The 21370-nt window shown below is 63.5% G+C and overlaps 1 protein-coding gene across 1 annotated transcript in view; it reads left to right on the forward strand.

Annotated features, from left to right (window-relative positions):
* Positions 1–1168: 1168 nt before the first annotated feature.
* Positions 1169–21370, forward strand: part of MYT1 (myelin transcription factor 1) — a 44429-nt gene continuing 24227 nt past the window's right edge. Inside the window, exons 1-4 of the mRNA XM_037161593.2 lie at positions 1169–1412; positions 12604–12701; positions 18471–18525; positions 19287–19317. Of these exons, the coding sequence (XP_037017488.2) occupies positions 18471–18525; positions 19287–19317 (86 nt within the window). The 5' untranslated portion in view covers positions 1169–1412; positions 12604–12701. The remainder of the gene's footprint in view (positions 1413–12603; positions 12702–18470; positions 18526–19286; positions 19318–21370) is intronic.

Consider the following 21370-nt stretch of genomic DNA (forward strand, 5'->3'; position numbering starts at 1 on the left):
GCTTGTTCCGTCTCCTCCACGCTGCCCGTGGCTGGAGCCCTTCAGTGCTAGTTCAGCGGGGCTGCTGTGCTCCTGAGCGGAAGTGGTATTGGCTGCCCGGAAGTCTCTGCCCTGGACCCCTGAGCCGGGGACCCCCGTCCCTCAGGCGGGCCAGGTGTCCGAAGGTGTCTGACAGCCCGATTATGGTGATGGCCGGCTCTGTGCCCAAGTCGTCAGGAAGGAAAGGGAACTTGAGTAGTAAGTGAGAGTGTCTTGGCTCCTGGGTACTCTGAGGAAATTCCTGCATTTACTCCTGAATGTGGAAAAAAATCACAGAGTGACAGATGAGAAAACAGACAACTGGTTTGCCTAAGGGGGTGGGGGGTGGGCACTTCCATTGTGCGTGTTGTGGACTTTGCTCCCCTCGGCTTTCCCTGGGTAGCTCCTGCCGGCAGTTTAAGACTCGAAAAGGCAGAGCAGGGAACTTGAGGGGTGCATTCCCTCCTTAGGGCTTCAGGAGGTACCCACGCTCTCTTTGGGAGAGTTTTAGTATTTTAAAAGTTAAAACAGAGAGGGAAGGCACGATAAAAGAAGCACATTGTTTCCTGGGTGGACCCTTTGTGTGTCTGAGTGTATCTTGCAGGCTGTGGCTGTGGACGCCACTTTGCACCTGGACACACAGACCCCCACGGGGGTCACGGGGCTGAGTCTGCAGGGGGGCTGCAGGCTGCCCCCACTCCCTCCGAGGGACACGCGCTGCCCTGCACTCCACCACCAATAAATATTGTGGAGCACTTTGCCTGCAGCCGCGCTAACCGGGGCATCTGTCATTCCGGTTGCTGCTATTAGGAATTATTGGACTGAACCACTGGCGGAGAAAGCACAGGGGGGTGAGCGTGGCAGTGGCGGGGCTGCCTGCCCTTCTGTGTGTTTTGCATAAAAACAGACCCTGCCGTGCTGCATGTTAATGATACATCAGCGTGGGCAGAGGCAGGCACTGCGCTCCGGCCGCGGCTCGGGGCCACCGCGGAGGGCTCCGCGGGCCGCGCCCCTCTCAGCTGCCAGGTCAGCAGCCCCATCTCGCTGATGCTATACTGTAAATTTATTTCACCTCGGAGAGTAAACAGATATATCGGCGCCCCAAGGGTTCATGGGTAGCGTATTTACAAAGGAGCCTCTCTGCCAGCCCGTGCCACCGCTGCTAATGAGAGCGGTCATTAAGTAAATGAGACGTCGCCTCTCGCTGGCTCGGGGGCTCACGCGCGGAGGGGAGAGGATATTGCGCTGAGGCCCGGGCGCAGGCTGCCCCCATGTGACGCGGGGGAGGCAGCCGCCCGCCCCGCCCCCGGCCACCCGGCACCCCCCATGTAAATTTCATGATTGCTTTCCGTGATGTCATTTTGAGCGAGGACAGACAATAGCTGTGGGGAAAGGTAAGTCTGTGCTTCGTTCTTTCGCTGACAAAGGCAGATGCCTGGTGCCTGGCTCCTCTCTGAGGGGGACAGGGCACCGCTGGTGGCTGCGACGGAGGCTTTCTTTGCAGGAAGAGCAGGTCTGGGGACAGCTCCTTAGAGCTGCTCCGTTGGACACAGGCTTCCTCCTCCTCTGGGTCCGCCTGCCGCTGCCTCCTCCTTGCTCGAGGTCGCCCCTGGGCTGGCTCGGGCTGGCTCGCACGCTCGGCCTCTTGGAGTCCGGTGGACAGTTGTGCTTCTGCTAGAAAAGACACTGGGGGGACCTTGTACGCAGATGAGAAACTTTGTGTGGGTTTCCGGAGGAGGAGCAGGAGACACCTGCAGCCGGGGACCCGCGGCTGTGGCCCCGTAACCTGCAGACTCTGCTGGAGCGGGGACGGAGGCTCGGCACCTCCTGCGGGCCCCCGCCCGTGACGAGGAGTGGAGATGGCCATGTGAGCGCCCGGTCTGCGCCGCCCCGTATCTCTGAAGTTGGGGGGTGGGGAGCAGGTGCGTGTGTCTGCCGGCAGGCTGAGGGGTCTTCCCTCCCGTGGCCCTTCTCGCATTGTGAGGGGCCCCCCGAGCTGTTGTTTATGTGTCTGTGTAACTGCATCTGCGGATTTAAAACTAAAAATCAGGGCTGGCCACGCAGCCAGCGTGAGCTCTGAGCAATGTCGTGCCCTTGCCTGCGGTGTGACATGTCTGGGCCGGGGACTCGGTCCACTGGGTGCACTTCCTTCTTTGTGACCTGGGGACACAGCTGAGCCAGGGACTGCTGGGCGCGGGGTCCTCCTTCTGCCACCAGGGTCTCTGTGTCCCTGTCATCGGCGGACACCCCAGGCCGGTTGAGTTTGTTTAATTCCTGAAACAAACACCTGCGAGGGGGCTCTGGGAGCAGAATTCAAGCTGGGGCTCAGGCCATCAGACTGTCCCTGGAATGGTGGAAATGACATCAATTACCGTCATTACCCTTTTGGCAGAGGGAGGGGGTTTTGCCTCCTGGTTTCAAAAGAGTCAGAGAGACCAGGCAAGCCAAGGTCCCTGAGGCCGGTGGTCGAGGGAACAAAAGGCGGGCGGGTGCTGGGCAGGCCTGGAGGGGAGCCCCCAGCAGGGTGTGACAGGGTGCGCTGGCCCTGACCCCGCGGTGGGGGTCCTCGCCACCAGGGCCCCCCCACTGTTGGTCCTTGCTGTGGTTATCACTCCTTCCATATGCTCTGTCAATTAAGGGTAAACAAAAGAGGGGCTTGGAGTCTGAGGTGCTGGTGGCGAGTGTCACCCACGGGGCAGGACACAGCCCAGCTTCCCTGGCCAGTCACTGGGAGGAGAAGGTCGGTCAGGGCTTGTTGGTAAAGAGGAGGCATGTGCATGACCCTGGTGCCTCCGGAGCTGGGGACAGAGTCAGTGCAGCAGCCTGACCCCTGGGCGGCCCCAGGCTCCCCGGGGCCACAGATAGTTGGATGTGGAAGACTGTCCACCCTGGAGCCCCCTGGACTCCAACTCCCTGAGTCTGCGGGGCCCAGAGGTGGGCCTGGGAGCTCATGCAGGCCAGGGGGCCACTCCCGACCTGGGGGCCTGTGGGACCCTCACTGTTGCTCAGGCCAAAATGCAGCCCCCAGTCCTTGGAGCCAGTACACCTGCTCAGAAGATTCTGGCAAAGGGACACGCTCCCCGATGGCTCCTGGTGCCAGACAGTAGAGCCCCTGGGCAGAGGTGACCCCACGCAGCAGGCAGAGCCCTTGGGGCCGAGAGGGTGCTCTGTCCCCGGCATCGTCACAGCGGCCGTCTGGGAAAGCCCTGTCGGGACTCTGAGGCGGCGGGGAGCAGTGGGCGAGCCAGTGCCCTCAGCACCCTCAGCCCTGACCCCCAGCGGCTCTGCTTCTGCCGGGAGCCTGGACGGGCAGCTTGGGGCGCTCTCCCTGGTGCTGCCCAGAGCCTGGGCCCCTCCTTTCTCCTCCAGCTCTACTCTGGCCGGGAGTCACCTAATGCACCCATGAGGACGTGATGACTCTGTGTGAGCGTGGGGTGGGGGTGCTGGCTGGGGTCTGCAGGGTACAGGCAGCCCAGAGCTGGGCTGACCTCTGCCCAGGTGGCCTTACGCCGGGCACTGGGCACAGCAGCAGGGCAGAATGCAGAGGGGTCCCCGGAAGGTGGGCATGTTGGGGGCCTGTGGTCCTCCCGGACAGAGGGCCTTGTGCTATGGATCCCGCCTCCGTGAACACCTCTGTCAGCAGGGGCGGCCGGCTGGAGGGGCAGGAGTGACAGCCGCCGGTCACCTGATCCTCGGGCCGGCAGGGCACTGGGCAGCCAGTCACCCCCCCTCCAACCCCTGCTTGCTGGGAAGGGCGCTGCGTCTGCCCCGCCCCGGAGGCCGGCCCAGGTCCTGTCGTGGGCTCTCTCCGGCCTCCTTCCTCCCCCCAGCTTCCGGGCCCCCCCAACCCTGCTTGTGTGCTTTCTTTGTGAACTCGTTCATGAATAAACCAGGAGTTGAGCGTCCTCACACGTAATTTCAACGGGAATTTTGTGCTGACAGTTTACAGGAAAACGGTCTTGGGAGCCGATGTCGTCAGGAGATTAGTCAGCCTGGACAACGCCGCTTCCCGGAAGGGGTGTGGGCAGCTGCCCGGGGCCCCTCCAGCCCCGTCCTCTCTCGGGCCCCTCCCTGGCTGCCCAGCCCAGGGCGCTGCGGGGCCTGGGGTGGATGTCCAGGCTCTCACAGTGCTTTCTGTCTTTCGTGGATACTGAATTTCTCCAAATGTTGCTTTAAAAACTCGAACAAGCTGAGAGAGAGAGAGAGACGTTTTCACACGACTCAAGTTGCTCTTGGACTCTGGAGCATGCGTCAGAGGGACCAGCTGCGTGATGCGTGTGAGGGGAAGCACGGCGTGCCGTGGCTCCCTTGTCACCGTCAGCACTGCCGGAGTGAACCAGGGCCTGCCCTCGCCCTTCCCGCCCTCGCTGGCTCGGTGCACAGGGAACAGGGCTCATTTGCAGTGCCAAGGGGCGCTCTGCCCATTGCTTCATCCCAGTTCCATTTCTGAGTTTGCCCTCACAAGTGCAGTGCTATTCGGGGGGTGACAGCATCTCGGAGGCCGGTTGTGAGCTCTGCCAGGGTTAGGGCAGAGGTTGGCGGGGGTGGGGCGGGGTGTGGACCGGCACCAGGTGGGCACTGCCACCTCATGCTGCCGTCCCACCGTCCTGGGCTCTGTGCCTGCAGCCCCGCCTTCAGCTGCATCCCAGCAGCTGCAGCCCCCGGGGTAACTGGGAGTCCGTGGTCGTGTGTGCTGTGCTGTGGGGCTGATCTGGACCGTGGCTGGAACAGGGCCACTGTGGAGGCCTTTGAAGGACGGCGCTCCGTGCCGCCTGGGTGGCGGGTGAGGTGCGAATGGGCACACTGTGAGCTGGATGTTAGGGCTGTGGGCTCGCCATCTGGCCTCTCTGCTGACGGCCCACCCGCCCTCACGCCTGGCTTCACACCTTGCTTGTGTAGGAGGTTGGGCTGAGGGCTCTGGCAGAAGCCACCTGGGCCCCCTCCTGTTGTCCTGTCTTGTTGCCTGAAAGCCACACTTGGAGGCTCGGCCAAAGGACAGGTTCCCGGAGCCGCAGGCCGGGCAGCTCTCCCACCTGCAGGTCCCTCACTGGATCCAGGGCCGCGCCCCCATGTGCCTTGTGTGGGGGCAGGGCCTGCAGACTCCCTTGCGCCCAGGTGCCTGCTGACGAGGTCCAGGAGTGTCCCCGGGCTCCGAGACCTCCGAGCTGTGGCAGGGAGGTGGCAGGTGTGGGGTCCTTCCTGGGGCTCGTGAGCCAGGCCCACAGCTCTGAGGGTCCCTGACGTGACCTGGCTTCCCTGGGCGTATGGCTGAGCCAGCTGGTGGCGACTTCCAGCGTCCACACTCACCATGTTCATGGAATTCTGAGTTACCGGCTTCGGGTCCCTGCGGAAGGGCTGCCGGTCCTCCTTGAGGCATCGTGGAGGCCACACGCCACTGGTGGCGTCGGTGCTGAGCCAGGGCCTGGCCAGTCCTGGGGTCCCGGACATCACCCACACAGTCCAGGGCCTTGGCCTCGGGGGCTCAAACCTGCCTCTCCATCACCAGACCTGACGGAACAGCAAGTGGGCGCATGAAATTGTGCCAGTTCTCACGCCTTCCCCATGGCCCCCATGTGCTTGGCAAAGACAGGGCCTTGAACTTCAAAGGGCTTGCTGCATTGTTTCACGGAGGATGGGCCATTGCCTGCAAAACCTGAGACTTTGTCCACCTCTGTGCCTTGGGTTGCGCTTCCCGTGCCCTGTGGGTAGAGACCCTGTCTCCCCCATCACCCCATCTTCCCCACAGGCCCCGAGGCTGGCAGGCCAGGCAGCTCCCCAGGCACAAGGTGCAGCTGGACCGGAAATGGCTCCCTCAGGGCCACCCAGCCCCCGAGGCCCACGGTGTCGCCCCAGGTTCTGGATGGAAGCCAACAGCAGTCAGCCCTGCATGGCCCTCCCAGGAGGTGCCCTTGGTCTGTGTCCGGCTGGCCTCCAGCCTTGTCCCCTGTCCCCAAGTTGAGGTCCCTAACCTGCATCCCTAGCGGAGCTTCACCTCCTGCAGCTGGATTTTCTCTTTAAGGTCTTGTGCAGGTGCCACCCAGGGCCTCTCTGGCTTCACTCTCGCTCTGTCACGTGAACCACCTGTCTCAGCAGCTCTGTGAAGACGCTGTGTCCTCCTGGCAGGTGTTCCTGCTCCCTCTGCGGGGCACCTGCCGGCCCAGGTCCAGCCCACCTGGCAGGGGCCAGGAGGCAGGTGCTGCCCCAGGTTCCCTGGGCTGCCCACTTGCTCCTCAACGCTGGTTTTGAGGTTGGAAGGAAATTGAAGTGAGAGCAAAAGCTCCTTAAATGCTCCACGGAGGAGATTCTGGTCTGAATTTTCCGTCTGTCCCGGGCTCCGTCTGCCGCGGGCTCTGCCGCAGGTGAACGGCGACCACATCCCTGTGGCTGAGTGATCTCACCGAAGGGCTGCCTCTTGTTCTTGCTCCTGTGGTCTGGTCTTGGAGGACTGAGATCTTGGGGTGACCTGCTTGTATTTCCACCCCAGCCGGGGTGGCTTCCTGGGGTCCCTGAAGCAGGTTACCTGGAAGGGTTTCCCTCCCCCAACACACACAAAGTGGCGTGTCCACAGTTTGTGTGACTTGTGACAAGTGGGGATGTGCCACCTTCTCTCACGCAAGTTCCGATGCTTCTCGGAAATGCTCCTGAGCCACCAGGCAAGCCGGGGGACCCCCAGTGAGAGCCCTGCTCCCTCAGAGCATCAAGAGCGAGATGCGGGGCGAGTTTGGCTTGGCCCCTAACGGGCTGGGGGCTCTGGACCCTGGTCCTGCCATCCAGATGCAGGCGTCGGTCGGCTTCCATCCAGAACCTGTGCAGAACCCCAGACAGGCTCGGCTGGGGGAGCCAGATTCCAGCCCTTCTTATGGGGCGGGGGCGCTCCCAGGCAGGGGTGTGGCATGCGAGCCCTGCCCCCACCCCCCACCCGGCCCAGAGTCCGCTGAGCGACCCTAAAAGGCAGCAGAGTGCTGCTGGGCATCGCTTTGAGACTCCCCACCGTGCGGAGCCACTCGCCGCCTTGGAGCTGGGCACGATTTCAATCCGCAGGGACATGAGCCCCAGAGCTGGGCCGCCTCCCCAGCAGGAACTGGGGGTGGAGAAGGAAACCAGGCCGTGCGGCCCGAGTGGCCTGGGCCTGGTGGTAGAGTGTCCCCTGCCCAGATGTCCTTTCTGAGTGGGACGTGACTGAGGGCACGGAGCCCTGAGCGGCTCCCCTCTGCCAGTGCAGGACAGAGCCCATTCTGGTTGGGTTGCCTTCGGGAGCCCAGACGGAGTGTGGTTCCGAGGGGGAAGGAGGTGGCCTGTCCCCAGGCTGGACGGTCCTGACCAAGAGAGGGTTTTCAGGACTCCACACGAGTGGTGCTGGACCAGAGTCCCAGGAGGACCCCTCTGGTCCCCAGAGGCCACCCCGTGCTCTGGAGACCAGAGACCTACATGGGGCCCGAAACCAGTCCGATGGCCACCTCGGGGGCGAGGCCCATGCCACTCCTCTGTCATGTTGCCCTGTCCTCCTCTGCACCCCAGGAGTGAGACAGCCTGCCCGGCCAGCACCCTCCTTTCCTGAGCGCCTGGGGCAGCCCAGGCTCTGGGCTGGAGGGGGGCGGAGGGGCAGCAGGAGAATGGGTGGGTGGCAATTGCAGAGTCCCCAGGAGCTGTGGGCAGGAGCAGGGGACCGAGTCGACGTCTTCCCAGCATCTGCCGGGCCTGGTCCGGGGGGTGGGTCGGGGCAGTCGGAGGGAGCCCCCACCCTAGTGCCTCCTGCACACGCGCAGCCCTGGGGCCCCCTCGGCCCCATGGAGGTGGCGATTGGAGTCAGAGAGCAGCCCCGGGGCATCCGAGTGGGCGGCAGGGTCTCTGGGAAGTCCCGTGAGCGACGGCGCCCGCACTCTGGGCACCTGCCTGGGTCGGAGGCCTGTCCGGGCACCCCTGTGTCGCTCCCAGGGGATGCGTGGCCCGTGCTGGAGGCGGGGTGGGGGGTGGGGGGTAGGGGGTGGGGGGCACCTCCCGTCAGGCCGGGACCTGCCCTCCCCTGCGGGGGGGGGGGCTCCACTGCCGGCTCCTGGAGAGCGCCCTCTGACTCGGTTTGGAAAGTCGTTATCACCGCGAGCACTTGAGCTGCTGTTTTTACAGCCCGGGGAAGGTTAAAAGAAATAATAATAATAATGTGAGAGAGGCCCGGCCCCAGTAAACTGCCTGCACCGTGCTATTTGCATTTTTAAGGAAACACTTCTTTGAGACAGCTTGGGTGAAAGGTCATCATTTGCATATAAATGGAAAAGAAAGTGTGCGAGGCTGGAAGTTACGTCTGTATTATTTTCTCAGCGGAGAGCTGCCGTGGCAGAGATTAAGGACACGGCTTGCATTTGGCTTTTACTGAATAGAGAAAGTACCAGCGAGGCCGATTTGGACGCAAAATAATGAGGGAAATGTGCAGAGCAGTGGGGCTGCCGGCTCCCTGCCCCCCTCGCCCGTTTTCACCTAAACTCAGCAAAAGCAGGTCTGTCTCTGCTCTGCTCAGCAAGTCTTCATTTTATTCCCGCTGAATCCCAGTTTAAGGAAAAAGGGAAGAAAAAGAGCAGAACGCCTCATTTACCCCTCCCTCAGCTCTGTTTGCATTTCCTGCCAAATGCTGGCCCGTGGGTGGGGAGCCAGCGCTGCCCGGCACCCTCCCCAAGCTGGGCCTCCAGGCGAGGCAGCCAGGGGTGAGCGGGCACCCCATCTTGGAGGGCCGGGCTGCAGGAGAAGCTGTGGGGGGCAAATGCGGGGTCTGCGTGTGGCTGCCACTGCCTTTTCCCATTCTGGGCTGTCAGACTCTCCCGAGGGCCAGACCACCCCGGAGGCCCCGGGCAGCGCTGGGGAGGCCAGGCCCGGCTGGGGAGAGCCGGCCTCGTCCCGGACCTTTCAGCCGTCCCATCTCCGCTTTCAGGAGCAGCCCTGGGACTCTAAGGTGGAGACCTGCCCCCGGAAGGGCCTGAGGACCCCCGGTCCCAGCTGCAGTCTGTCCTCACGGAGACCGACCCCGGAAGCCAGGTCCCCGTGCCGCATCGCTATGACAGATGTGTTTTGACACAATCTCAAACTCACGGAAACGTCTCGAGTACAGGGCAGAACTGCCTTCTGGGGGCCACCCGAGAGAACATTTGTGGGCATCCCCCCAGAACACCTGTGCTGTCTGTCGAGGGCGGGCATGGGCCCCCAGTGCCCGGCTGCTGCGTCTCCCTGGTCCTCGTCCGTCAGACCATCTGAAGAGGGCTGGTCCGTTTGTCCGCAGAGCTTCAGTTTGGGCTTGTCGGCAGTCCCACGGCCCTCTGTGAGGTATTGGGGGGCACCGGGTGGGAGGCTGTCCTCCCTGGTCCTGACGCCCCAGCTTCTGCCGCTGGGCAAGAGGGTGCCGCCCACGGCCCCTGATGCCGAGAGTCTTTTTCTTTGTGGTCAGTCAGTTTGTGGGGGGACGGAGCTTGGAAACGGTGGAAATACCTCGTTCCTCACTTATTCCTTTTTATGGCTGAGTGGCTGGGCGCGACCTGTTTTACCCACTGGGCAGTGACCGTCGAGTTGGTGCGCCCGCTGCGGCTGCTGACCAGCTGCCGTGCCCCCACCCCGACGCCCCGAAGTGTGCGTTCCCAGGACGGGCACAGGTCACCACAGCAGCCCCCCACCCCGTGTGCGTCACCCCAGGCGGAGCCACAGCGCCACCCGCAGTCGCTGCCCGTCGCCCCCAAGCCCCACCCCTGCGGCTCACCTCTGGGCTCCGTGGGTCGGCCCTTGCCAGGCGGGCGGGGCCCTGTCTCCCGTGTGTTCCGTGCAGGGGCCCGGCTCCTTCGTACCGCTGCCTGCGGTTCAGGGGCATTCTCTTCTCCTTTCGGCCGCCGACGGACCCAGGGTTCCTTCCACGAGGTGGCTGCTGGGAAAAGAGCCGTGTCCCAGGCCCCGTGTGGACGCGTGTTTTCGTTCTCTCTGCTCCTTGACGAGGCTGCAGTCGGGGCCACGTGGCGAGGCTGTTCTTGGTGTTTGGAGGAGCTGCCAGGGGTGTTTTCATTCCCATTGGCAACTTCATATTCTCTTCATATTCCTGCTTCATCACATTCTCTCTGACACTGATTATTGTCTTTAAAAACTGTAGCCACCTTTTGCCCAGGCTGGTGTGGCTCAGTGGATCCAGCAGGGCCTGGGAACCAAAGGGTCACTGGTTCGATTCCCAGTCGGGGCACATGCCTGGGTTGTGGGTCAGGTCCCCAGTAGGGGGCTCATTAGAGGCAGCCACACACTGATGTTTCTTTCCCTCTCTTTCTCCCTCCCTTCTCCTCTCTAAAAATAAATCTTTTAAAAAGAGAAAAATATTATAGCCACTGTAGTGAGATTGTGGCTTTGATTTGTGTGTCCCCCAAGGGCTGTGTGCCGAGCACATTTGCACGTGTGCCGTGGCGTTGGCGTGTTGTCTCGGGGTGAGTGTCTGCTCGCCTCTCTGCTCGCATGGAAATCGGGCTGCATGGTCCCGGGGCTCAAGGCGCCCTGCACGCGTTCTGAGCACCGGTCGGTCCCCCGTCAGATACACGACTTACCAAGTTCCCCCAGTGCACAGCTGTCTGCTCACCTGACTGGTGGTGGGCGATGCACAGAAGCCCTGAACTCCGACGCCTCCCGTCCATGCATTTCCTTCTTCCAACCTGTGCTTTTTAGCATCCAGTCTCAGACGCCACCGCCCGAGCCAGAGGCAGGGAGGTCCCTGTGTTTTCTGTGACTTCCAGCCCTGACGCCGGAGGAATCTGAGACCCTCTGTGAGCTGACTTTCGAGTCTGGGGTCAGCCCGTGCGACTTCGCAGTTTGGCCTCCGAGCGGGGCTCCTGGGGGGGCTTCGTGTGTGGCCTCGGTGCCTCGGGCGGGGGTCTGGTCTGCGGGGCGGCTGGCCCACAGGCAGGTCCCGGGGACCCAGAGGGCCCCTGGTTGTTCTGTCTCCCAGCAGTGCCCATGGTCCGCTGCCAGCAAGTGCCCCGGGGGGAGGGAGGGCTCGCAGGGCAGAGTTCATTCGTGTGTGCGGGGTGGTCTCGGGTGTGGCCCCGTCACTCCTCACTGCTCGTCCCTGGGTCCTGACCTCCAGGTGCCGATGTCCTGCCTGACCGACTGCTGTGCCCAGAGGGTGCAGGAGCGGCCTCGGAGGGGACGGGTGGAGCAGATGCCCAGGCCCGGCCCCGGCCTGAGCAGGAGGGGCCAGGGCTTCCCTTGCAGCCCCCAGGGCAGGTGGCAGTGGCAGCCCCTGGTCTCCCACCAAACAGAAAACCGGTGGCCCCACCCCCACACTTGCTCTGCTCACCCCCACTGGGCGGCTGCAGGAAGCAGGAGGGACCTCGAGGGGGTCGACAGGGCCGGGGCACCTGCTGGGGCACCCAGTGTGGGGGGACCATCCTGCTGGCACCCCTGTCCTTATGCCCTCCCTCCTGCTGTCCCTGACACACACCTGTCACCTCACTAACTTACCCATGTCCTCGTGACAAGTAATCCCCTGTGAGTCTCGTGAATCAGCCCGGTGGACAGGTCTCTGTGCTGCCTGCCTTCCCAGACCCGGTGTGGGGAAAGGGCCCCAGGGGCCTTGCTTTGGGTCTCCCACCTGTGTCCTCAGGTAGGAGACTCATCCTGTGGCTGATTGGCTGAGCCTGAGGGTCCGTTTTCCCTCCCACGCTGCTTCCACCTGTGAACTCAGGGCCTGTGTGACTCCCAAATACTGTCCCCACAGGCCTGTCATGGTTTAGAAATCTGAATCCCTGCGTGCCGATGACGCTGAGGACCCAGGAGCTGGACAGTCACCCTGCCGCACAGCTCCCGTCTCCGGTCCAGGCCGACCTTCACAGGGGCCCCTGCAGGGGACCTGTGGCTCAGTGGGGGGGACACATAGTAGGCACCCAGCTGGCCCTTTGGAGACCTTGCATTAGGTGTCCCCTCGACAACCAGGCTGCTGCTCTCTGGGTCCTGCTCCCGAAGGTCCCAGGAGGCCCTTCAGTTGCAGAGTCACTTCCAGCCATGAGGACACCGGCCAGGAGCCACAGGGATGCCTGGGGCAGGAGAGGTGGAATTCTAGAAAAACTGTGTTTGGGGGGCCCGTCCAGCAGGAGGGGCACGGCGGGCGGCCTGACCTTCCAAATCCAAACCCCCCTTCGAGGAGAGGCAGAGAGCAGCCACAGGAATTTTTATTTCCTGTTTTTATTGTTGGTTACTAATGACCTTGCTTTGAAACACGGCCCTGGAAAACCGGTTGTCATGGAAACAGGGAGTGCCGGGCGGGGGGATAGGTACACAATGCGTTTCTTTGTCAGTCCAGCTGATGCCTCAGCCGCGGCCTGGGAGGAATTAAATGTTCGCTGCCGGCGTTGCAGAAGCCGAGGCCATGCCAGACACCAGGGCAGGGGCAGCACGGGGTCCTCCTCAGGGACTCGCTCCAGCCCCGGCTGGAAACCACCGGGGGGTCCCCTCCCCCAGACCAGGAGCAAAGTTCCTGAGAGCATCTTCTCCTGACCCTCGTGTGTCTTCTGGTAGCTTCCTCACCTCAGCCCTGGCCCACACAGCTCGCACTCACTGTCCCCTCTCTCTGTCCCTCAGAAAATGAGTTCCGGGGCGAGCTGCTGAGCCAGAGGTGGACGTGTGGGGACAAGGCCAGCGGCGGCAGGACCTCGAGGCCCCCGGGCAGGCGCGGCAAGGTGAGGTGCTGGAGGGCTGCCCTGCCCCGGCCCCGGGTCTGGGGCCAGGCCCCCGCCACTGCGGGCCCGGAGCACACACAGGTGGCTTCCTCCCGGGTCCAGAGCAGGCGATGGACAGGTGAGGGCAAAGGCTGTCAGTGGTCTGGTCCCTTTACATTTGAAGGAAGCAGAGTGACTGGCTGGCGCAAACCTGCCACAGGCAGCCCCTCCCGTCATTGGCTAAGTCCCCGCCCCGCGGCCCCCTCCGTGCCTGCAGGCTGGGGACCCCTGCAAACTCGTGGGATGTGTTTGCCTTGCTCACTTCCGTCTGTCCAGGTGGCAGCAGACGGTTTGTGCTGGCGTAAAACTCACTGGTCGGGGGGACCCTGTCCTGGGACCCTGCTTGCACCGGCAGCCCCACCCAGCCTCCCACCCTTCAACTTCCCAGGACGTGCTCTGGGCGGAGCCGGGCCCGGGGCCAGGCGGCCCTCAGACGCAGGCTTAGTGGGCTTCTTCCCGGCGGAGCCCGGACTCTGATGCCCTTTCCCTCAGGCCTGGCCCCCCAGGGGTGACAGCTGGGGTGTGGACGACGGGCGGGAAGGGCTGCGAAGTTCCAGGTCGTGGCATTGTCCGAGGGCCCTTTGCCGTCGTGCTGGCACAGCCCAGCGTCTTTCTTTGGAACTGGGTGACTGGCCCGAGCAGGGTGGGGGGCCTGTCCAGAGCGTCTGGTCAAAAGGAGACGTCAGCGACTCCAGTCCCACCTTTAGGTGAACGTTTGCCACTTTGTTTGTCATGGATTTTCTGCATTAATGTTGACGTTTTAAAGCATCGCATTAAACTGTGATTTAATCTTGGTCCCTCTCACACCTGCACCCGGGTGCGCACCTCACCGGCCCGCCCCTCAGCGGGGCAGAGGTCAGGACCACAGAGGCCGCCGGCAGCCTCAGAGGTGTCTCGGGGCCAGGCCTGCGTGGAGAGCAAGTCGCCCCCGAACAATCAGAATAGCAACGACAAAGATCACCGATCACAGACCATCACAACGTATACAATAACGATGAAAGAGCCTGATATGTTTCGAGAAATGTTTCGTGACGTGGAGTGAGAAAATGCCACAGGGCAGGCAAGTGGTGCCGGCCGGCTTGCCCGACGCAGGGTCGCCAGGAACCTTCGGCTTGTAAAAAGCACAGCATCTGTGAAGCGCCTTGGAAGGAGGTCTGCCTGGACCGGACCCGAGGCCCCGGGCTCCGGACGTGGGGTTGGAAGGTGGCAGTCCCCATGGCTCTGGTGTGATGAGCCCGAGGCGGGGACCTGCCACAGAGCAGCCTGTGCACCACGCCGGAACAGCAGCGGCAGGTTTAACAGGACGCAGTTTTCCTGCTGGGCGGGGCGGGCAGGGCCCCAGCTGCCGTTCTGATGGGGGATGTGCCTGAAAAGGTCGGTCGGTCTCGGGACAGCAGAGAGGCGGCGGCAGTGGCAGGACTGGCCGCAGACAGGAGGTGGGTGAGGCGCGGAGCTCAGGGCTGAGGGGCTGCGGAGCAGAGTGCGGTGTGGGAGGCTCCCGCCGGCCTCTGGGTTCAGCACCAGGTCTGTGGACAGCTCACCGACGGGCCTGCGGGGCCTCTGGAAAGGGTTGGCGGTGCTGTGTTTGCCAGCAGTGCTGGGCGCTGAGAGAGTGTGTGTGTGTTTCTGCTTAAGGAGAAAGGGACTCGGTGTTGATTGTCAGTCCTTAGAGCTCTTCTTGGCCTCGAGGAATGAAGCCCCGGGGCCCCAGGCTGCAGGCTAGTCTGTGGTTGGCTGTATGCAGTGGAAATTCAGCCATGTCTTCCTCCTGCCACTGACCAGGGCTCCTGACCAGGGAGGGAGAGAGGGAGGGAGGGAGGCACCGGCATTGCCTCACTTGATGTGCCCCAACTCCTGCCTCTGGGCAGGGGGTGTATCAAACAGAGGGACTCAGACATGGCTGCTTTACCGGGGTCCCTGTGTAGCTGTGATTTTTAACTGGGGGCTGCAGTGAGCTGGGGTCCCTGCTTAGAGGCATCAGGAGAACCCTTCCCAAGACACGTGTTAACTCATGCTCCGTGGGTGTCCTTCCTGCAGCCCCGAGGGAGTGGGCTCCAAGTGGGGCTCGAGATGGGGTCAGCCACAGCACTGTCCACCCGTGCGAGCAGGCGCATCCCTCGCTGGGCAGTGGGAGAACAGAGCGCGTCCAGACTGTCACCCTGTCCCGGAGAAAGGGGACACTGACAGGTGCTTTGGAGCCAGTAGGGTGGTGACAGCCAGTTCCTGGCCACCTCTTGTGTCCCTCTGTCGTCTTCACCGTAGCTGCCCCTCCCTGCGGGCAGGGTGGCCTGCAGCCCCCTGGGGGTCAGCAACGATCCCCCTTGCTCTCGTCTGCCCCAGGGACCCTGCAATCCAGGTCCTCTCGTGGACTGAACAAGTCATCCCGAGTCCGTTCTCACTCTCCAGCTCTGCGAGCTAGTGGGCGGATTCTGAATAAAACGAACCACTGACCTGTCTCCTCCTGCAGCCCAGGGCCTGGTGAACGCGCCCCTCCCCCGGCCCAGTGCAGGCCCTCAGAGATGTTCCTGGCTGTCCCTGCTCGTCTGTCCAGCCGTCCGTCCTCGGGTCACGTGTGCTGAGCAGTGACCACAGCCCCTTCCTCTGCAGGACACAGCAGCCCTGAAATGAGAACGAATGAGTCTGTTTGGGGTGGGATGGGGGGCCACAAAGGAAAGGAGCGCCCACAGGCCCAGGCGTGGAGCCGAGAGGCGCTGCTGACCGGAGGTGGCCTGAGCGGCTTCTGGTTTTCACCGACCCATGGAGCCCATCTTCCCCACCAAGGCTCCTCTTCAGCTCTCCCCTGACTCCCTTTCCCTGGAGTGAGGGACCCTCAGGTGCTGTGGGTGGTGCTGCTCCGCCGGGGACACGCTGCAAGGCCAGGGTGGCAGGTCGCCTGGGGCCTCCCAGGGCCAGGCCTTAGGGCAGGGATGCAGCATTGGCTGGGGTGCAGGTCACTCCTCGTCCGGGGAGGCTCGGGAAGAGCCCAAAAGAAAGGTGAGAGGGGGAGAGACGGGGGTGGGGGTGAGCGAGGGAGCACGAGAGAGGCAGGGAGGGGCATTCTGCAGAGACCACCCCGGAGTCCCTGAACTTGGGGGGCGAAGCCTGTGGGCCGCGTTGACCGGACTCTCGCACACAGAGCCCCCTGCATGTCCTCGGTGTCGGGTCTGAGTGCTGTCCTCTCTCCTGCAGCCCACCATCCAGGCAGATCCCCAGGTTCGGGGGCTGCTGACCACACACACTTGTTTGGGGCCCGAGTTTGTCAATGTCCAGGCGTTTACAACAGACTGTGAACTCAGGGCAGCCGGTGTGGGCGAGGGCAGCATGCAGACAGGTCTGAAAGGGGCCGATCTCTGGGGCACGTCCGAGAGCACGTCCCCGCACGGAGAAAGAGCGGACGCAGTTTCTCTGGATGGACAGCGCAGGAGGAAGGGCACGGCAGTGGCGGCCCCGGGTGGAACCTGCGTTAGTGGCGGCACCGAGACAAGGTAACGGGAGAGCCAGGAGCCCTGGGATGTCCTGACGGGCTCCCACCCCTGCAGAAGATGGGGCCGGAGTGGCTCGGCTGCAAAAGGGGGTCTGGTCACCGTCAAGGAGGGACGCCGTTCAGTGTTTGCTGCAGGAAAACAGGAACTCGGTGGAGCTGTGCTTGGAACAAGGGAAGGGTTTTTAACAAGAAATGAATGGAAAACTGGGGTGTGTCTTTTTGCCTTTGCGGGGCACAGCTCCCTCAGGGACATGAAGCAGCGATGTCCAGCGCCTGAGGACAGCGGAGAGCCCGCCTCTGAAGCGCCCCGCAGCGTCTGGGGCTCTGGGCAGCCAGAAATGCTGGCATGAAATGGCTCTGAAATCTGCCTCGCTGACGACGTCCCGAGTCTTCGACTCAGAGATTCGCTCACATGAAAGAGCTCACCCTCCTTTCCTCCTGCACGGGGCAGCGCCTTCCCTTTTAGAACCAAAGCTGTACACACCGAAGACAGCTCATGACCACCTGACACAGAGAAACTGCAAATGGAGGAAGCTCGGCCGGGGGCTCGCCGTGTGCCGTCCCCGCCACCCTCTCTGCTCCCGGCTCTGTGCGTGCCGAATCTGCAGGAAGCCCAAATCGCCCGGGCGCTGGAACCTAGTGGGATGCGCGCCAGTTTCCTCACGAAACCCAACGAGAGAAGAGCTGCAGATTGCGTTTCGGTGGCGAGCAGGCCGGCGCCCAGCCATCGGCTGTGTTAGCACCATAGTGAGCCCCCGTGGACGGACGGATGGATGGATGGCATGTTTGCAGGCTCGAGGCTGTAAGGAAGTCCCTCGGACAGCTGCTCCTCTCTCGCTGGTGAGGGGAGCCATGGGCCCACAGGGGTGGCCTCTGTCCAGAACAGAAATGGAGACTCCGCGTCCCGGGCCAACCGCTGCCTGGATGTCACCCTGGGTTTTGGTTTTTCCCCTTTACCAACCACGTGACTCATTTTCAGTGTCAGTGCTGGTGTGGGGACTTGCCCTGCAAGCTTCACCGCACTGTCTGGGGAGTGTCCTTTTCCTCCGGGGCACCTAGATACCCACTTCTTCCCTCTGGTGCCTCACAGTGGCCTGCGGCCAGTGGGGCTGCCTGCTCCTCTTCCTCACCATGGGACAGGTGGCCAGTCCCGCTCTCCCAGGGCCTCCTGGGGTACAGGCTGCTGGGCCCAGGCTTCTCTCCCTTGGAGACGCGGAGCACAGGGAGCCCCCTGCCCACCACCTGCCTCCATCCTCGCCGTCACCTGCCTGCCGCATGTGTCGCGGATGACACAGCTCGAGGATCCCGTGTGACGGCCTGTAGTCCCTCGGCTCCCTTGGGGGACAGTGCAGGCCGCATCCCCCACAGTGGGTCAGGGCAGTGACTGCCGGTGGGGGTCCCTGATGGGAGCACCTCTCACTCTGTCCTGGGAGGAGTGACCGCTGGAGGGTGGCTGCTGGGCCCGGTGACGTGTTGCCCTGTGTCTGTGCCTCACAGCCTGGCTCTCGCCGACACAGCCTCCCACCACGAGAGCCACACCATCTGCCACAGCCTGTGGCCTGTGGCTGGTCAAACCCAGATGTGCTGGGAGCCTAGGACTCAGGCGGGGCTTCCTGGGTTGTCCTGGAACAGCCCTCCCCCCCCTTGTGATTTCACCTGGGTTGCTGTCAAACTGGTACCGTCTGGGACAGACCGGGCTGAGTAAGGCAGCATTAGAACGAGTCTTAGCTGTTCCCTTTCGTGCCATTACCTTGGCTGTGGGAGCGTTTGCAGAGATGTGGGTGATGCCCGCTCTGGGCCCCCCGGGGGGCAGCGGGGCCCTTGCCCACGTTGGGGAGGGTCCCTCAGCTCAGACCACCTCTCCTTGGGCTGTTGGGGGCTGTCCCATGTCCGGACACTTCCTGGAGGCCCATTTGGGTCCTGGACACCTGTTTGTAAAAGGGTGAGCTCACATTAACTCCCACGGGCTCTGGGTCTCAGTGGGGCCTGAGTCTGTGGTGGGTGCCCTGCCCCGGTGCTGCCGAGCAGGGGGTGGGGTGTGAGCCTGGGGGCATGGCGCAGGCTCAGGGGACGGGGTCCCCAGGCTGGCCTGCTGCTCCAGGTCCCCAGCCTCCCCTGCCCTGCCAGTGGCTTCTGGTCCTCCTGTGCCGCAGACGCGCCTGCCCAGCAAAGCTGGAGTGGGACCTCGGCAGGCCGTCCCGGTAGCCTTGTCTTCCAGTTGACATGGCCGTCGTTTCTCCCTGCAGATGAGCTTGGAGAACGAGGACAAGCGAGCACGCACGCGATCCAAGTCCCTTCGAGGTGCGTCCCCCACCCTGCCCCCCACATCCGTCCACAGCACGACTCTGCCTGAGCCCCAGGTGTCCATGTCCCAAAGCTGTAGATGACACTGTTCCCACCCGTGCTCCCCAGGAGCACAGAGCTGCCCAGCAGTGCCCCCACCTGGCCTGCTCGGCCTTCCAGGGCCCTGGGAGCTTCCGGGCGCCTGAGGGCAGCCGTGGGGCCTGGGCCTGGACAAAGCTCGGGTGCTGAGATGAGGAGACAGACCCGCTCCCCAGGGCAGCGGTGTTTGGGTGTGACAGGTGCCAGCCTTCTGTCACTAGCCTCTGTATCCCAGGATGTCTGTCTGGGAGCGGGTGGGGCCTGGAGGCGGCGGGGTTGGACTGGCAGGGCTGAGGAGGCGTGGGGCCCTGCCCCGACAGGCGGGCACGCGCCGAGCTCCTCAGTGTGCCGGCCGCGCAGTGGGGCCCGTGGGGCCCACCCACCACCCTCCCATGCGGCTTTACCTGCTGGATCGGGTTTCCTGCCAGAAACCAACTTGTCTGTGCAATTAGGGAAGAGATACTGGCCTGGCTCGGAGGGCCCAGCGGACCGGGTGGCCTGTGTCAGGGTGGCCTCTGTGTCCCACAGGGTCTTGGCTGGGAGCAGGCAGTGTGCTCACCTAAGAGACTGGCTGGGTCAGGAGAAGGGGGGGCTCTTGTTTGCGGGCTCAGCCGCCACTCTGCTCTCCATGGTGCCCGTTCTGCTCTGACCCACGTGTTTCCTCCCCCCTCTCTCGCCAGCACCCTCGGAGCCCGCAGGAGCTGACCTCAGGTAAGAGAGACCCCTGGCTAGCAGCAAGCATGGTTGTGTCTGTGGCCCCCTCTCAAGCAACCCCACCCTGGGGCCCCCTTTCCCTAACGAGGCCCCACCCTCTTTGCCACCTGTCAGCTGTCGTCACCTGCCTCCGTCCCAGCCACACCTCGCATCCCACCTCCCGGCAGGGGCAGGGGCATGTGCACACCTGGCCACGAAGCAGCACCTGCTGCCACCGGGGCCCCCACCAGCACAAAGGGCCATCTTCGTGGGCTGTCACGGAGGCCACTGTATTGGACGGCCTGAGGCCACCTTTGGCCAGAGGTGGAGCAGGCTGTTCCCAGTCTGGAGCCTTCCGTTCTGTGTGTTGGTGCCGGTGCTGGGATTGTGAGCACAGGCCCTGTATGTCACCTCCCCCCGTTGTCCCTTTGCCAGCTCAAGCAGAGCCCATGGCCTGGGGATAGTGCAGGGGTTGTGACAAGGAGAGCAGAGACAAGCGGGCCCTCAGCTCCTCCTGCCCCCAGAGGGCACGGGTCTGGTGGGTGTTCCCTTCGTGCGGAGGAGAGGTGACAGACACTCTCCTGGCGTCTTTGCCTGGGCCCATCTGCTGCTACAATGCACTGCGTGTGCTCAGGCCCCTCAGGCAGGTCACTGGGACCCGCCCGGCACTGACTGCACTGGGCTGCCCACGGGCCCGCCCCTGGGGCTGCTGCGGGGAGCGGCTCTGTCCCTTCTCTCGCCCGAGGGGCCCTCATCGGCCCTGCACACAGGCTCACAGTCTGGGCCGGAGGCCAGGCCTCTTCTGGACGGGTGGGTGGAGGTGGGCTTCGGAGCAGGTGACATGCTGGGGGCCATGCCAGGGCCCCACAGACCTCCCCAGCAGCTGTCACCTAATTGCCTGATTAACTCAGTGATTAATCGACTAATTGGGACCTCAGCTTCAAATCCCCCATAACAAGGAGCTTTTGTGGAAAGTCTCAAAGCTAGTTCTGGGGAGAGTGAAGCAAGTGGGGCATAGACTGGGACAGACAGGCCGGGGACAGCGGCCACCGCTCTGTGCCTGCAAAGGAGGTCCCAGTGGAAAGGGGCCCGTCTCCCTCCCTCCCCCTCCCCTTCCAGCTCTTATTAAAACAATGGGACTGACACTGACATCAGCCGAGAGGCCCCTGAGCCTGAGCGTGGAGGCCGGAGGCCACCGTTGAGCTCGGGGCTTTGCTTCCACGCACCGTCCCTCTTCTCCCTGACCGGCCGGCAGGTGTGGCTTCTGGCCCACGGGGACCACCGCTGCCTGCACTGGCCGCTCCACCCGTCAGCGGGGTGTCTGAACAGAGGTCGGGGTGGTGCGCTCGCCTGGGTCCCTGGGGCCTGTCTCTGTCGGTGGTCCAGAACACTCTGTCCTTCACAGGCTCTGGGAAAGTCTGGTCCAAGGCGGGAGCTCAGACCCCGGGGTGCTGCTCCTGTGGAAATCAAGGTCTTCCCACCTTGGGCAGGGGCACCTTGGGCACCTCCCCAAGAGGAGCTCAGGCTTCCCTCCTTTCGGTGGCCTCCCTTGGGTCCCCCATCCTACTGGGCCTCAGTTTGCTGCTCCATAAAATGCCGTGATGACACCTCTTTGTGGGTCTTGGTCTGGGGATGTGTCCAGCAACCCGCAGGTGCTTCCCCCTCTGCCCACCCAGGCCCCTCGCTGCCCCGGGGCGCTGGCCCCTGGGGAAGGGGTCTGGGTGGCATGGTCCGCGTCCATGAGCAGAAGTTTCTGGAGCTTTCCCCAGTTTGGTCCTGTGGGGAGACAGATTGGTGAAGGGTGAGGAACCCCTGGGGTCTTGCCCCCCCCACATTCGCCCTGTCCACCCAGCCATGAGGCGGCCGGGACTGGGGGGTGCGGTGAGAGGCCCAGCCCACCCCCGATGAGGCCTCATGGCAGCTCTGGGTCGCTGGCCCCCCTGGCTTCCCCCACCAGGCTTGTCCCCAGGCCCCCCCCCCCACCTTCCCCTCGCCGGCGCCGCTCCCCTGGTGAGGGCCCCAGAGACCTCGGCCTCAGCGCTGCAGATGGCAATGGCGGGGGGCAGCCGCC

The sequence above is a fragment of the Artibeus jamaicensis genome, unplaced genomic scaffold, assembly GCF_021234435.1.
Source record: "Artibeus jamaicensis isolate MK-2021 breed Jamaican fruit bat unplaced genomic scaffold, CSHL_Jam_final contig_685, whole genome shotgun sequence".
NCBI classification, from domain to species: Eukaryota; Metazoa; Chordata; class Mammalia; order Chiroptera; family Phyllostomidae; genus Artibeus; species Artibeus jamaicensis.